Source organism: Cyrtonyx montezumae, unplaced genomic scaffold, assembly GCF_038088225.1.
Source record: "Cyrtonyx montezumae isolate F1298 unplaced genomic scaffold, pur_monq_1.0 scaffold_18, whole genome shotgun sequence".
In the NCBI taxonomy this organism is placed as follows: domain Eukaryota; kingdom Metazoa; phylum Chordata; class Aves; order Galliformes; family Odontophoridae; genus Cyrtonyx; species Cyrtonyx montezumae.
Genome location: NW_027071914.1, coordinates 10850230 through 10866763, shown reverse-complemented (window position 1 = coordinate 10866763; position 16534 = coordinate 10850230). Strand labels below are relative to the sequence as shown.

The window sequence follows — 16534 nt, the reverse complement described above, 5'->3', positions numbered from 1 at the left end:
AAATCCTCCCTGTTTGGGAAGTGTGTTTCAATGTCTGTCATCGCTCCTGGAGACATTTTCCTAACATGCAACTTATGTCTCCAGCTGCTATGAGTTTACCATGAACACAGATGGAAGGACATACACAATTATATCTAGGAGGTTTATTTAAGTCTCTTGTGAAAGGAGTGAGAGTCCAAGTGGATTCCTGGAAAATATTTTTTCACCTGTTTAGGTTAGGTCACTGAAAGCATGCAATACATACACAAACATTAAATAAACTGAAATGTTTGCCTGTGTTCATTCTAGAGAATCCAGGGTGAAACCTTTAAGGTCTTTGGCTCCTAAATCAGAAACTATTTTCACAAACCCCAGTGATACAGAAGCACTGTATGATTCCTATGTCTGCCCTGTCCTGTGCATTTACAGCCTTGGGACCACAGACCAGATCTACACACACCACTGAGCAAATGCATGCAAAGAGTTTCAGAAAGTCCAACAAGCCCACCTTGCACTCATGACAGCAGCTGCCATGGGCACACTCAGCACCCAGCTTCAAGGAGCAGTTGTTGGCATTGCAGCAGGGATTATCACATTCCTGGAAGAAAGCAGGATGCAGCAAGGTTTGTTTACAAAGCAAGTTCAGAACACGAATACATCAGAGCATCAAAGTGTGAGGGTGACAGTGATCTGTTCTTGCACAAGACAGATTATATTCCAAGTATCAGCCTTCCTTCCACAATATATTCTTGAAATTCAGCATTTGCTGGGTTGTACTATTGCATATTAATATCCTCTGCTGGATGGACTGGTACTAAAGGCTAAGTTCATTACCTCTGCTGAGTCCGGGCTTCTGGTTTCAGCTCCCTTTTAACTTCCTAGTCAAAGTATGAATATGGAGAAGCAAGATGCAATTCTATGAGAAGAGAAAAGCCCCATCCTTACAAGGAATGGAACTGTAGATAAAGTGCACTTTACCTACATGCATGAAAATGTGATGTGTAAGATCACTTTTTGTTTTAAATGTAATTTCCATCATCTCTATTTTATCGTGGATTGTACCACCCCTTCATTCTGGGATGGATTATGCTGTGCACTATGAATTTAGTTAGATATGATACTTTACAACCTTGATTTACGCTGCACAGACATTTACATACAGGGCAGAATTGCTTATCTCCTGCACAAATAAAAGCTGTTTACGTATCACATAATTGTATTTGCAAAGTATATAATAAAATCATTGTGTCCCAGCTAAAAGCCAAATGGTTCAACATAAACAACTGTTACCTCCACCTCTCCACAGTCACACTCCTCCCCCTCTTCCAAGTAGCCATTTCCACATTTCCTCCCTCCATACATTCTCTTGGTATCTGGCATGTTGGAAAGGCACATCCCTCCACCTGAGTGCAGATACTTTTCCAGCTCTCTCCTGTTGCACTGGTTGAACACCTTGGGGAATGGGTGCCTGAACATGAACAGTGGGGAAAAACATCATGACAAGTCCAGGCAATGGTTCAGAGCACCAGAAGTGGTCACATACACATCCTAAAAGTGCCAGAGAACACCATTTCTTCTCTTAAATCTATGAATCTGTATAAAAATGGACTGTGGTTTTGTGTGCCTTTTCAAATAGAGTTCCACTTGGGTTTCATTTGGAAATGAGGTGAGATTGCATGGCAAGACAGTCCAGTAATAGAATGGCCTTTAAAAACCAACTTTTCTGAAACAAAATGTGTTGAGTTAGACTTCACTCTGAAAGCTAACAAGGACAGTAGTGCTTACCTGCTCAGCACTGAAGCCACAGCTCACCTCTGCTCTAACAAGTCTGAGAATGAATAACCACTATTGAATTTAGCTGCTAAAAACAACGTTTACTTTTCTGTTTTCACTGCCTCATTACAAAGGACTTGAATATGTTCTCATATATGGATTTTGAATTTTCTTTGCAACTATCCTTGAATCTATGTACTCTAATCACGACCATGCACGTATGCATATACACTGGGTTGAGTATCTACCTGAATGCCAGTCTGTTTTCAACGTTCATCTGAACATTTTTCCATATTTGGAATAAATAACTCACATAAAATAAGGTGTTTAATTGAGAGAATTTTGTTTAAAACTGCCAAAGAAGAAGACTTGGGGAAACAAGGAACGTGGCTTTAAGTGAATGGCTTTGGCTAGCATTTTTACGTGACTGAAATATGGAAGTTGCTGTGGTTCCTCATCCAGAACGAGCTCTGAAATGCCTGTGGGTTTCCAGAATCACCCACTTCCCTTTTGTTTACAGAAAAGCTATTCCTTCCCTTTCAATGGCTTTCCATGGCTCATTGAAACCAAGCTGTATTCTGAAGACAACAAGCAATGGATCTGTTTCTATGTGTCCTGAGTCAGAAGTATGACTCTGTCACTGTGCCTTTTAATAAAAACAGTTCTCTCCTGAAGAAATCTTTCTTTTCTCCACCATGTTATAAAAGACAAAATTATCTTTACTGGGAGATGCTTTAAAAACCCTGTCAATTATCTATGCAACACAGAAATGAAATCACTCTAAACCATCACCATGATGGTCACCCCTCATTTCTCCGTGCTTGCTGGCAATTGCCTGCTCAGGTTGTAGAGAAGGATATGTGTGTGTGAATGTTCTGAATATGCTTTGGGGTGACAGATCACCTGGTAGGACACAGTGGGAAGCATGAACTCAGAGATGAGGGATTAGAGGAGCCCTGAGCCTTCTCTTAGGACAGAAGATAGGAAAATTTGCCTCTATAATGGTTTAGAGCTCCACATGCTGCTCCAATACTTAAGCCCAGCCTCAAACAGGAATAAATCCAATGGTAATTTTGCAGATTACTTCTGAAACTGCTCCAGCAGTATTTTCTCTATACACACACTGACTATAACATCCAGCAACAGATCTGCTTCACTCTGAATTTCTAGCTCTTACCCCTCCAAGCTCTGCATCTCCCACTCACCCAGTGGCAGAAGCCATGATGCAGCCTCCTTCCTCTGCACGGGTGGTACAGCAGCCAGATGAGTCATGATTCATGCCAAAATTGTGGCCCATCTCATGGGCAATAGTAGCAGCAACACCAATGGCATTATCAGAGTGATCCTATTCAAGATCAAAGAGGCAGGTTAGCATGTCACCTGTGCCTGTCCCATGCACCTCTGGATCAATGGGATGAGAAGCACTTCTCATCGTTATATAAAGAAAACATCTATTAAATGTATTCCTGCCCATAAGCAGGCGAGCTAGAGGCCTTCAGAGGAAATATTTTCTTCCTGGACTTCAGGCAGCATCTACTGTTTGTATTCACTCCTGACAAGAAACTTTACATCAGGTATTAGCAATATCTTACCATGTTCACTCCTCCTGACTGGAAATCTGAGCACATGGACATCACAGGAGCCAAACCTACTGTGGTACCTTGGAAGGGCACACCCCTAAAATCAACCCAGAAAGACCACAAAATGGCACCGAGGCACTTGAAGGCAAAGCAGAGAAAAAAAATGTATCCTGCAGTCCCAAGCTTCATACAAAGTACATGTCAATTGAATATAATTTCTTCAGTACCATCTTCAAGCACAGGACATTACAATAGAACTACAAAGCCTTAACAGCTAATTTTCTTGGACTGATACTTGGCTTTACAGACCAACAAGTCAGTCTTTCTATTCTATAATTGTCTAGTGGAAGAAAGCACCTTAAATAATTATTTCCTGCCCACCCAACACGCTTTCAGAAACAGCTTATTTCAGGTGAAATAAACTTACGTGATTAGTTGGGCATTATCGTGCTTTCTATACCTCCGCTCCTTGCTACTCCAGGCCAGGAAGGACTTCAGAGTGGAGTAAGGATTCTCAGTGCAATCACATTTGTTCCCATTACTCCAGATCTCCAGCCCCACCAAGGCAATCCGGATATTCAGGGACCTGTAAAACTGACAGATGTAGGAGAGAAAAGAGACAACAAAATGAGCACCACTTTATTATTATTATTATTGCATTATAGGCTTTGTGTGTAAGCACTGATAAATGCTACTAGAGAAACACACGCCCAGAGAACATGTCCTCTCTGGAAATGCACTGCAGCGTAGCAGCATGACTCTGCAAAGAGAAAAGTACACCACCCACGAGACTAAACCTGATTGGACTAGAGATGTTCAACATTCATATTTTAATGACTGACAGAGATATAATCTAGAAAAACACAAAGACTGGAGACTGACATTGCGTTCATCTTGAGATATGTCAAAATTCCTGAAAAAAGGAAGGAAATAATCTGCTGCCCACGTCAAGTACAAATAGGATAAGTTTTCCCAGGTAGGGTAGGAAGGGAGCGGTGAAAGGAGCAGAAGGGAGCAGATGTGAAAAGCTGTGATATGTACTTCAACAGCACTGAGTACCACTGCAAGAATGACCTCTGAATGCTCCCTCCTGCTCTATATGCCAGGAATTCTTCATTTCAAAGAGAGTTGGAGAGAAAGAAGGGACCTTAACCTCTTGTCAAAAGCTGTGTTAGGTAACACAGAGATGCATTCAAATAGAGGCACACTGGCTCCATGGTAAGGAATGGAGATCTCCTCACCCCACCCCTGGTGTCCAACAACAGAATTGCTTGAAAAATGATATTCTCTCCCTGAGTTAATGGGGAGAACTGACAAAGCATTATTCTCTCTCCCAGGAAGACAGTGTTCCCCTCTCACAATTAATTCTCATAAAGCACTACATGGGCTTTGATTTCCCCAAGTTCATGCACACCAGATCTCACCTTATCCACATAATTAGCAGCCTCCACTAATTTAAGCCTTATTGCTTCAATGTTGAAGTGATGCTTCTGAACCTGAACAAAACAAAGATGTCAGGTGGCACAGTGACAACTAGGAAGAGCTGGAATGTGTTAAAACATATCAGAATAAGAGGGTAACTACCAGCTGATGCCTAAAAGCTTTCCTTTGCTGTATATTTGACTATAAGCCCAACTATAGATGTACATTCAGGATTCACCTCTGGCATCCACTGCAGGGAGGTTTTTCCAGGGCTGGTAGGAACTTAGTGGAGCAACTCACATTCAAGTAACAGGAAATATGTACAGTACATGTCCAGTGTACAGTAACAACCAATAAGAACAAATTTGCCCATTAAACTACCTGGGAATGAGTTAATTTTGGCAAACAGTGTTTGATTCAAGGATTTCAAGTTGCAAAATATTTAAACTTCTGTAAAAGAGACTGCAAAAGTTGTGACATCTCCTAGAGAGGGAAGCAGTGAAGTAAGGGCAGTTAACAGCTACACGGTGAGGGTGTTCACTGCAGCTCATCTAACAAAATAGTGAAGAACATATGGCAGGTCCTGGGTGTAACATGTTCTTTCAGTTTCCCTGGCATCCTGCTGCCTAATCAAGGAGACCAAAACAGATTTTGTCTCTGTTTTTGTTCAGAATAAATTATAACCCAGAGCACTATGTGGCTTTCATGGCTGGAGCTTCAAGCTGTAAATTATGAATGGGATCAGTCTGAGTCCAGCCTGTGCTGGAGGTTAAATGACCAATGTTCCTTTGTGAGGTTTGTACTGTCAGTTAAGTACGTCTGGCATGCAATCCAGTCAGGAGACAGGGAGAGACTGCTGAATTCACTGGGCCTCTTCCAGCCTTATTCCATCATCTGGAGGCTTGAAAACATCATTATTATTTATTTATACACATGCCAAGGTCTCTAAGCAAAGGATAACATTAGTTATCTTCCCTAACGATGAAATATGGATGCATATCTCTACTGGAAACCCCCAAGAGACCCTAGGCTGAAGGCCATCCCTGCTATCCTCAGTGAGGGATTGTGAAGGAGTTCCTAAATGCTCACAGAGATGTGGGATCTTTTTGCTCTGGATCACTGGTACCCTGAGGGACAAGAACTGTCTCAACCTTACTTCTTCCTCTCTGTCACAACCTGTATCTCTGTGCTGGCCAAGGGTGGCTGATGGGGGCAGCAGAGGGGACAGAAGCGATGGGGGCAGGACTCCCTTTCCTCACCTCTGCGTAGTCAGCCACGAGCAGCAGCTCCACGTACTTCATAGCCTGCAGAGCTTCCCGTCTCACCTGCAGCAGCAGCAACACAGGTTTTTCCCCAACATCCTTCAAGAAACTCTTTGCAAAACATACTTACAGACCATTTTTCAACCACCATTCACCCCACCCCATCACGCACAGGTTCATTAAAGATGTAACCAAGTTACAGCAGTGAGCTGGGACTGAGTCAAAGCCCTCCTCACCCTTTGGTTGGAGAATTTCACCCCAGCTCCAAAGTCCCCAAGCCAGTCGATGGCTGTGGCCCTGGAGTCCTGGTGGCCACAGGCTCCTCCTTGCATGCTCAGGTCATCCAGCCTGTAGATCCGATGCTGGTCTGGGCTGTTGGGAAGCGGCTCCAGGACATAGCTGCAATTGCTTCTCAGTACAATGAGTCCACTGTTGGAATGGAAGCAGTGAGAAGAAAACCCAGTTACTACTGCAGCAAACAGAACCAAATCCCACTGCTGCATTCCTGGCTGGCCCTGGTGAGGCACTTCTCCGTGCCAGGCTGATCGCTTTCTCGAAAGAATGGGAATATTTGGAGTTCAGAGGTTGGGATCCATTGCTTTGCATACAACCTGTTCAAACAGGCTCTCACAACCACTTAAAGGGTTATTGGTGCATGTGCTACAACAGGGACTGCTTTTTGTATTATTATTACTATTTAAAGTATAGTTTTTCCTTTGGTGGCAGTTTTTCAGTGGATCAAAAAAAATTGTTTGCAACAGAACTAGCCTAAAAAATGCGAACAGCATTTTTGTTGATGGAAAAAACATTTTTTGCCTCCTTTATTTCGTGGATTTTCTTCTTGTCTCCCCTTTCATTCCCCTCTCTGTTTTATTGTAAAATTTAAGAAAAAAGAAAAGAAAAAAAAAGCACATGTGGACAAGTAATGGGTGCTGCCGTAACGCAGATATTTTCCCATTTTATTCCACCTAACAATTTTCCAATTAAGAATCCAGTTTTGTTTTTTCCCCTTACAGCAAATGCCACTTTTGGACACCACCAGCCTCTGCCCCCAGACAGCCCATGTCCTCACACAGCCCTTCCCTCCCCAGCTGCTCACCCCACCCCATGAACCATCCTTTTGCAAAGAAACCCTGCTTTACCCTCAAAAGAGCGAGTGCCTGACAAAAGGAGTTATAAAAGAAGCAATAAATAATACATGCGGCCTTGCAAAGTGCTTTCCTTGTGAGCTGGGATCATATTCAAAGTGATTTCCCAGGGGCATAGCTCGTATGTGTGCTTTTTTCTATCCCATGGCTACTTACAGGAGTGAGTGCAGCCACACGGCTTCAGGGAAAGCAGGGAGCTCTTGTTATTCTTTGTCCCATTTTTCCTCCATTTGTTCCCCAAAAGCCACAAATTGACTCAGAGCCCCTCTGAATTCACAGGGATATGCACTCAGCACAACTCCTCATGCTGAGATGCTGTCACATCTGCACAGGGACAGCTTCTGTGCTGGATACGGGGGGGAGGATGGCTTCAGAGAACCCAACACCCCCAGAAAATGGCCTGAGGAGTAGCAGGAAAATGCACATGCACCCAAACAGCTGTGTTCCCTACATCTAGGAGGGGAAAGCCAGGGAAGATGCAGGCTGGCAGAAGGAGAACACACCTGTGACTGATTTTGGATTATTTATTGCAGACCACAGGTGGCCACACTGCCTTGTTTATCTCCCTGGGCTCTCTGGCCTGCTGTAAATCCACTTAAGACTTCTGGGGTTTGCTTTGGCAAGGGCTGTTTCCTGGCTGGGCCAAGTCCCACAGCTCTCAAGGGCAGATGACCACTAATATCAATAAAGTTAATGTGGTATTAAGGAAACAGACCCCAAGCTGGTGTAAATGAACACATATAGTCTGCCTTTTTCTGCCAGAGACTCCATTACTACCAGAGCCACGGTTTTAGAGGCATAACACACAACCCTGCACCACCCAGGGAGAAAGCAGAGGGTGAGGAGAGGAAGTGGGGCTGACGAGGAAACTCAGAACCAGAAGGCTGCCTCAAAACACATGAAAACCATCCAGCTGGGAGAAGGAGATGGTTTCTGCAGCAATGCAAGAGCATTGGGCTGGGACGTGGCAAGCTCTGTCACTGCCTCCATAAGGGACACAGCCTTAGGTCACTTAATGGAAGGGGTATCCCACATTGGTGTCATTTGATGCATGAGTTGATGTTGCCAGCACAAAGGGGGAAGCAGTCTAGGAGCCTTCTAGGAAGCTGTGGTCATCAGTTCTCCCTGGATTTCGGCCTTTTCCGACCTGCCACCCATGACTCCTGGTGGGGTGGAATTTAAGAATGGGCCCATCTGCTCTGAAAGAGCCTGGGGAGCAGATCTGCCCCAGAACTTACCGTAGCCCTCGGCATGAGCTGAGTGTCACACTGGAGTGCTCTCTGCCCCGCACCACCCCCTGGTAAAAGCAGTGCTCCTGCAAGGCAGAGGGGTGAAGGGTTGGTGATCCAATTCACAGTTTGACATGCATTACATTTATACGTCAATAAATCCCAGCTGAGTACAACCAATACTCCTGTAATTGCTTTCTTTCTGCTGCATGTGGCATCTATCTCAGTGAAATCCCCAAGGATGCACCTCGGATGGCTGCAGCATGAAGTCTGACCCAGAGCTGCCGGTAAGTGGAGCTGCCTGCTGGTGACAGCTGGCCCTGGGTCTCCAAGATGTGTCTGGGAGAGTGACAGCATGGGCAGCAGCAAGTCCTCATCTGTAGGACAAAGGCAGCCTCTGGTAGGGATGAGGAGGCTGCGGGGCATGAATGCCAGTGTATCTACGATGGCCCTCCCCCTTGCCCTGGGGCAGCTGCAATAAAGATGATCTCATGGGGATTTTGTCTTTTATTTTTTATGTCGTAACCAATGCACATCTTTGTGCCACTGCGTGCTCACTGCTGGTGAATCAGCCAAAGGCTGCGTGAGAGCACTATGCCATGGGGTTCTTACTCAAGCGGAGCCAACTTACTCAGGCTGGGTTCTTCCAAGCATGAAGCACCTAGTGGGAGAATTCAAAGCAGGAGGAATGAACTAATCTCCAGCCCCCAGAGAGGGGGAGGCAATGCTGGGGGCTGACCTTGGCTCTCACACCAGAGTACAGGCAATACACTAAGATGTTTTTACCAATTTTTGATGATGGAGATGCTTTCTTGCTGGAACACCCCAGGTCAGAAAGCCAGACTGCCCTCCCCTTCAGCTACAGGTGTCAGCACTCACAGTGTGGGCCAGCGGGACGGTCCGTGCTTGTCCTGTCTGGCTGTAGTGGGTCTCAGTGTAGCCTGGTGCAAACAGGTCTCTGCAGTTACAGGGGAAAAGGAGAAAAATAAATCCCTTAATGGATACAAGGCACTGTGCACTTTCCTTTGTGCTGCTAAGTTATGCCCAAGATTTAGGTTGAGCACTCCGAAGGCCAGCTCAGGACACATCTGGGCACTGGCATGTGGCTCAGACTCTGACTCTCCCATGCCCAAATCTGAGCACAATTATAAACCAATCTGCTTCTGTGTTGCAACTTCTGCCCAGAAGCCAATTCACATCTTTGTCCTAGGAAACTGCTGATTCCCCCATTTAAATTTGGTCATGTCATCCTTGTACAGACAATATTGTCCCTGTCTTCGGCCCAAGATCAAGCCAAAAGCCTATAAAAGGCTCTCCTGTGCACTGAATAGTAAGTATTTTGACTTGATTCCAGAGGAAACAGCCTTCCTTCTTTTTTTTAAACATCTGCATTTACTAAACAGTGATGTAAAAAAGTACAGTAAGTCAAAATCTGGGCCAAAGCAAGAAGGTCACATCCTGTGTCTATCTCAGCAGCAATATAACACAGCTTTAAAACTTTTCCTTTTTTTCTTAAACAATAGCCTCATTTCCAAAAGTTGGAGAAGAACCCTATATAGCATGCCCCATCTATCCAGCACGCTTGTTCAGCAGCCTTGTGTCAAACAGATCTGTGTGCCAGCATTTACTTGACAGCATTTAGAGTCGAGAATACGACAGCTTTAACCTCCACTTTCAAAGTGCACTGCAGCCCAGGAAGGCTCATTTTGTTTCTTTCTGATGTGCTAATTCCCATCACTGATTTGTCGGTGATACACAAGGCTAAATTGCTGTTTTCCAGCTATCTTGGATCTGTAAACCAAAGATAAGCCCAGAAGTGCCATCCCACAAAAAAGATCTCCCTTCATCTCCCCGACTGCAGTAGCTTGCTCAGCATGAGGCTGCAAGAAACAAATGTTTAATCAACAGATTGCATTAACTGGCAGGAAATTGCCTTGAGCAATGTGCTCTGGCAGGTATCTGGTCTGTGTAAGAGACTGTCATCTCGAGAGCAGACATGAAACCAATGTGAATCTGCTTCATGCTGCTACAGCCAGAATTAGACACCAGCCTGTAGATTTCCAGTAGCTGAGGCTTGCACAGCCTACTTGTATCAATCCCAAACAAGCATGCCTGTGTTTTCCTTCTGCTCCTTTATTCTTGGAAAGCATGCACTATGAATAGCCAGTTTTCTCTTCTCCAGCACCATAAAATTCCCCCATGCTTTGAATCTTGGTGGCCACAACTTATCTGCCTTTCCACTTCCCACTCAGCACCAGGCTATTGAGCATGGAATAATGGCACACAGCACACACTGTGTGCACAACTCTTCCTGCCTTCAGTCTGAGAGGCTTGAGGGGATGCCTGCATTTGTAGAGATTTATCTGCTGAGCTGGGAGCATGGCTCATCCAGCTGAGCAATGCCATCTTACATTTTGAAGGACTTTCCGTGCTATAATGCAGGGGAGACATTGGGCTCTAGCACAACAGAGAGCTATTGCAGAGCACTGCAGGGGGGAGAGAGAGCAGTGAGGAAAGAGGAAAGATGACAGGACATCATCTTGCAATACCCTCAGGGGTCAACTAAACCTCACAGCCTGTGAAAGTCTACTTCCAGCCCAGCTCACTTCCTCAGAAAGCATCAAACTTACCACCAAAACATAAACAAAGAGAAAAGAACCCTTGACATCTCAGAGTGCACCAGTCCAGCTCATTCCTCTTCTTTGTGCATACAAGTTGGGCAAACAGGAAAGATCAGTGAGATGTTGGCACCCCCAAACCTTAGCAGTGGCCTTTTTCTGCCATCAAGTCACTGCCAGATTTCCAGGGAAGCTCAGCCCTGCCAACGCTGACAGACCCAGCTCACTGCTTCCATAGGAGCACAGAGCTTAGGTCCTTGATGGAGGAAGAAAGTACAGAAAAGTACATCGCTATTCAATCCTTTCTTTCCTATTACACAGTCCACCTCTGTAACAGCTGTAGATAAAGCTGTGATGCCTGTAAAGCTTAGATGTGAAAATAGCATTGTGTAAAGGCCTCAGATATGGTCACAGCTGGCAGATCACTAGCACACATCATAAAAGCATGGAGCTGGTCATTAGAGGGGTTATCAGCTCAAGGAATTGATGAACTCAAAGGAGAAGCAGATTTTGGAAAGCAGACAGAGCAGAGCTGTGATGGCAGCTGCAGCCACGGGGACACCTGGAGCTCTTGAGGTGCCCCCACAGCAACTGACCTTCGGCAACATCAGTCACTGCCCCGGATCCAGCTCAGCATGCAGCACACCGGTTGGAAGGGCCCGTGCTCTTGGCAGGATCTGCTCCACAGAATGCACTGGGATGCAGCTTCAATCCAAGCAGGGAAGCCAAACGAAGCACAAGTGGCTCGCTGCCATAACGTACAGATGGCTTGAGACTTTCTGCTGATGACCGGCATGGAGCAGCTTTGGCCCCACTCCCGGCTGTCAATGATATCATTGTTTGAAACAAAACCCCACTCTGCACACGGCCGTGCACAGCTGAGGTTTTGGGTCAGAGCATCTCCCTTTCACCACACCAAGACACAGCTTCAGGGGGGCCGTGCACCTCACACATGAGGCAATGGCAGAGAACTTGGGGCAGAACCCAACTATCTCAGCAGGCAGCACCCCACTGCTCCCCAAAACAGCACGTGGAAGCTGGGGCAGTTCTCCCATGGCCACAGTTGTCTGAGGAGGTGTAAATCTCCCAGCTTGCCCATGCTGCCCTGCTAAATAGGAGCTGCTGCTGTGCTGCCTGTGACAGAAGCAGGGGTCAGTTCTGCAGCAGAGGCCTCAGAGGTTCATTCCTTCACAGAACAGCACTCAGCCAGAGCTCCCCTCAGCCATGGGCACCCACAGTGCCTCAGCAGCACACTCAGCCTTGGGACCAAAAAGGGATGCTTTCTTCTGGGTTCTCTTTTTTATTTATTTATTGGTTGGGTTTTTTTTGGTAATTCAGTCCTACGAGCAGCTATGTTTGGGTTTGTTTCACCGAGAGGCTCCTCTTCATGGAGAGCTGCCAAGTTTAAAATACCCGTAACTAAGTAACAAATATATTTTTTCTGTTTCCTTCCCTCCCCTCCCCCCCAAAAATAAAAAGCCAAATGGTCCAGGAAGCTCTTGTAAGAAACATCAATTCTTCTGACATCTTTTTCCCTGTCCATTTCCTCAAATCACCATAAATCTGTCCAGCCTGGCTGCTAGCATCTGGAGGTGGAGGGAATTGGTTCTCCCAAGAGAGCTGAGACATCAGCTTTCCATCTATGATTTGTGGTCCCACTCCGTTGCCTTTCAGCAGGATCCAAGTAGGGTAAGAAAAGGAATTGGACTCCTCACTTCCCAGCCTCTCAAACAATCCCTCAAGTCAGGACTTATTGCGAGAACCTGAGGGTGACTCCATCTCAAACACCTCCAAAATGTCACCCCTTACAGTGCAAAGAGCCTGCTGTCTGTATCCATCACTAGTGGAAAAGCAGGGATTTCTCCTCCCTGGAATTCTTCAGCCAAATCCCGGCACTTCATTAAACCACTGAACTCCAAAGCTCATCCAGAAAACGCGTAGAGCTCTTAAGCTCCCTCCCTCAGGAGCTGTGCTGATATATCTGAAAACATGTTTATCATGCAAACAGGAGCAGGTTGAAAAGAATAAGTAGATTCTCAGCTCTTGAAGTAGAATTAAACTACCTATTTACAAGGTCTTGGAGAACACCACAGGGTACTAAACACTTTCCATCCCCTTTTGTTGTCCATGTCATCTGATACTTACTGTGTAAATCATGTTAGGGGACCTAAGAAAAATGTGTCACATAACCCCCAGTGGGAACTTATAAAGCTTACCTGGAAAGGAAAAGGGAAATAAAATAAATGGAAAACTAGCTGATAATGAATCAGAGAAAAAAAAGTGTTCATTTTCCTCTTCCTCCCTGCCCCACAGAGAAATCACTGAATATCCCAGGAGAATCAGGAGGCTGAAAAGCAGCTATGGCTTCCAATGTCCCACCACTCTTTCTGATGACTTCAAGAGACAGCAGAGCAGGATAAACTCTATTTTCCTCTCTCACATAACCCTTAACCCTCCATGCAGGAAGCCTATTAGACACTGATAGTGTGTAGGCCATCAGTGGAACAATCTCAGATATCCTTCCTGCTTGGGGGTGGGCAGCAGTCTCTCTTCTTCCTTCAGCTGGGAAGGGAGGCCCTGGAAATGAGAGCAAGCAGGAAACAGCGACACGTAAGTCACATACAGAGCCATTACCGGACTGCTGAGGGCATCAAACAGGGCTGGAGCGATCATCAGCTACCTGCGCAGGGTTAGAAAATACTGCTCCTTATCAGATCCAGCAAATAAACATCTGGATTGCTTCAGAGCCCTGATCAGATGCGCTCTGGACTTTCCTTTGCTCTGTCCTCATGCAAACTCTGCACATCTCCACCACCCCTACACAGGCTCTGCCCCACACAACCACAGATGCTGTGGGAGAGCAGCAGTCAAAACACACAGATATGTCCCATATTTCTATGGCATTTAGGTGAGAAAAAATTTCACACAGTTTTCTGCTGTGCTCATCCCCCGGCCAGGAAGAAAAGGTTTGCACCAGACAGCTTTGCCACACACAGGAGACTCTCAGCATCTCCTCCATGCTTGACTCAAAGCTGCTTTTTATTAAAAAATGCCTTTAAGTCACTTCTCATCCAATGTTTGCAACTCAGATCCTTCTGCTCCCAATCTCCAGCCAACTTTAAAGCTGTTTCATAGGCATCTTTCCATATATTTGTTGTTTGTGCAGCTTCGAGCTTTCCAATCCTGCAGCTGCAGGACATGGCTTTGGGTCACTTAAAAGAAGCATGAGTCGTTTAGGGGATATACTTTTGTTGTTACTCAGAAATATTACATGGTTTTGTGACCCCTGCTTGGAACTGTGGTGTGGTTCCTCCTTTGTATTAAGTGCCCAAACAGGAAATAATGCAACATTATGTTAACTGCTAATGCAATAATTGTATTCTTAGATATATGAAAGCCCAGATCCAGATGGTCTTTCAAAATACAGTTTTGTGTTTGGTTTTGAAGAAGTATATGCAATGATTTCTGTGTTTCACCTCTGTGGATGAACACCGTGTCCTTCTTATATTGAATGTGAAGTCACAGTCTTACTGTGACCATTTCTTCTACATATTGGAAACAGCCCATTTCACTGAAAGACAGTGCAAGCCCAACCAAAGCCATACAGATCATTCTTTTTCTTATCTCTCACTTTTCCAAAGCAAGCTCATTTTCTTCACCTTCCTCTCTCCATAAGGACTGGTTAACAAGTGAGCACGTAACAAGGTTGCCTAACACACCAGCTTTCCAGAGCCCTCTATAGGGGTCAATGAAATGACCCAGACCTCTGGGGATCTTTTTAACTCACAAAGCCCCAAGCACCTTCCTTGCAGTTATCACACTCACTGTCAAAGGAATCAAAACCAGAGCAGCCAAGTTTCAGAGTTGTCCAAAGGCGCGGACCCCAGCGGGGAATGGCACCTTCTCTTGCATTGTCTGGGTGACTGACAGATCCTTTATGAAAGAAATCCCTGTTCTATCATCACTCAGCTCCCCAAGGTGAGCTCTGGGTGCTGGGAGCAGCCCTGTGCTGGACCCCACGCACTGCAGTGAGGAGAGACATTCCTCCACTTCCCATAAAAGTGCTCTACAGATGCTAATGATGACAGCATCCACGGGGCTCCCATGCACTTCATGCTTTTCTGGCTGCCTCATCATTTCTCTTTCAGACTGAGCATCCCTGAACTACTTCTGCACCTCTTCAAGTCTGGGAAGTGGTGGCTCTCAGAGCCTTTTCTAATCATGCTCACAGACTAGAATTTTGGGATGCTGCCATCACATCTCCTGAACAAGGACTTGAGAACTGGAAAGTCTCCCACATGAAGTGCTGCTATCCATGAATCATTTGCATTCCCCACAGAAAATAAAAGCTCCAAGCCACTTGCCCTACTGCTGCCGTCCTTGTAATGGGATTTATCCTGCTGTGGAAGTGTGTGTGCACTTCAGCCTGTGTATATACATCTCAATGAATGAAAACACATCGCAGGAAATAAACACAATGGAAGCCCTTTATTATTAACATTGTGTTTACCAACACCAGCAACAAGTTTGCCTGCACAGGAAATAGTCCAGCTCTGCTCCCACAAGGCACCTGGTGATTATATCACCATGCAGGTGACATAATTCTGGAAGGAACCCTACTTCTGCCATGCCAGGAGGGAATTCACCTCTGCACAGTTAATGTCAAATACTGAGACCAACAGCCTCTCATCATGAGGAGACCCCAGCAGACTAATCACCCCCAAAAGCAGCCAGTAAGATACATTCCTTGCATCAGCCATCAGTCTATGCTGCACGCAGTGCCAAGAAAGATCTGGTTTTCTTATGACCCCCCAAATATAATTTAGGTTTGTGTACTGCTATCAGAGCTGATAAGATCTTTTGGTATTTCACTCTTCCAGGTGGAAAGCTGAGCCCCTAAATCTATGACAGGGATGTTCACACAGTACATTTAAAATACAAGAAGAGTTATTATTCCAAGGTTATTCTCTCTCCTAGTTCTAGTAGACATACAATGGGTTGTGTTTCTATAGCTAACTCTTCAGATCAATTTAAAATTACAACACAGAATACAAGTAGACTGCTTAGCAAAACAAGCTTATGGCAACTAAATATCCAGCTGCTGTTCCACCACTGGAAACTAATCCAGAGGAATGAAATAAAGTCTCCAGATAAGGGTCCTTCAACTTACCTTCACCTCCTATAGTTTCAGCTGGATTCCATACACATCATGCCCTACACTTTCACATGGCTGCTGGATCATGCCCAAGAGGCAGCTGCATTTCAGTTAATGCAAGAGCATATTTTCAGTGTACCTTAGGAACTAATGGAATAAAAACTATCAGGTCACTTATCCTAGGAAAGAAAAAGCAGCATCTCTTCTTATCACAGCAAATGAAATCCTCACTAGGGGCACAGTGACTGAAACAGTGAGTCATTTGGTAAATAGTGTGTTTCATATCAGCAGCATATTCTGGTTAATGTAAGAACTATGATACAAATGTCAGTTTCCAGACTGCAGACCAGGTCACAGCCTGACTTTTA

The 16534-nt window shown here is 45.2% G+C and overlaps 1 protein-coding gene across 1 annotated transcript in view; it reads right to left on the bottom strand.

Annotated features, from left to right (window-relative positions):
• Positions 1–16534, bottom strand: part of ADAM19 (ADAM metallopeptidase domain 19) — a 29624-nt gene that overhangs the window by 9787 nt on the left and 3303 nt on the right. Inside the window, exons 4-13 of the mRNA XM_065734674.1 lie at positions 9273–9351; positions 8403–8479; positions 6253–6445; positions 6014–6079; positions 4757–4828; positions 3760–3926; positions 3345–3429; positions 2958–3097; positions 1270–1447; positions 488–577 (exon numbers count right to left, since the gene is read on the bottom strand). Of these exons, the coding sequence (XP_065590746.1) occupies positions 488–577; positions 1270–1447; positions 2958–3097; positions 3345–3429; positions 3760–3926; positions 4757–4828; positions 6014–6079; positions 6253–6445; positions 8403–8479; positions 9273–9351 (1147 nt within the window). The remainder of the gene's footprint in view (positions 1–487; positions 578–1269; positions 1448–2957; positions 3098–3344; positions 3430–3759; positions 3927–4756; positions 4829–6013; positions 6080–6252; positions 6446–8402; positions 8480–9272; positions 9352–16534) is intronic.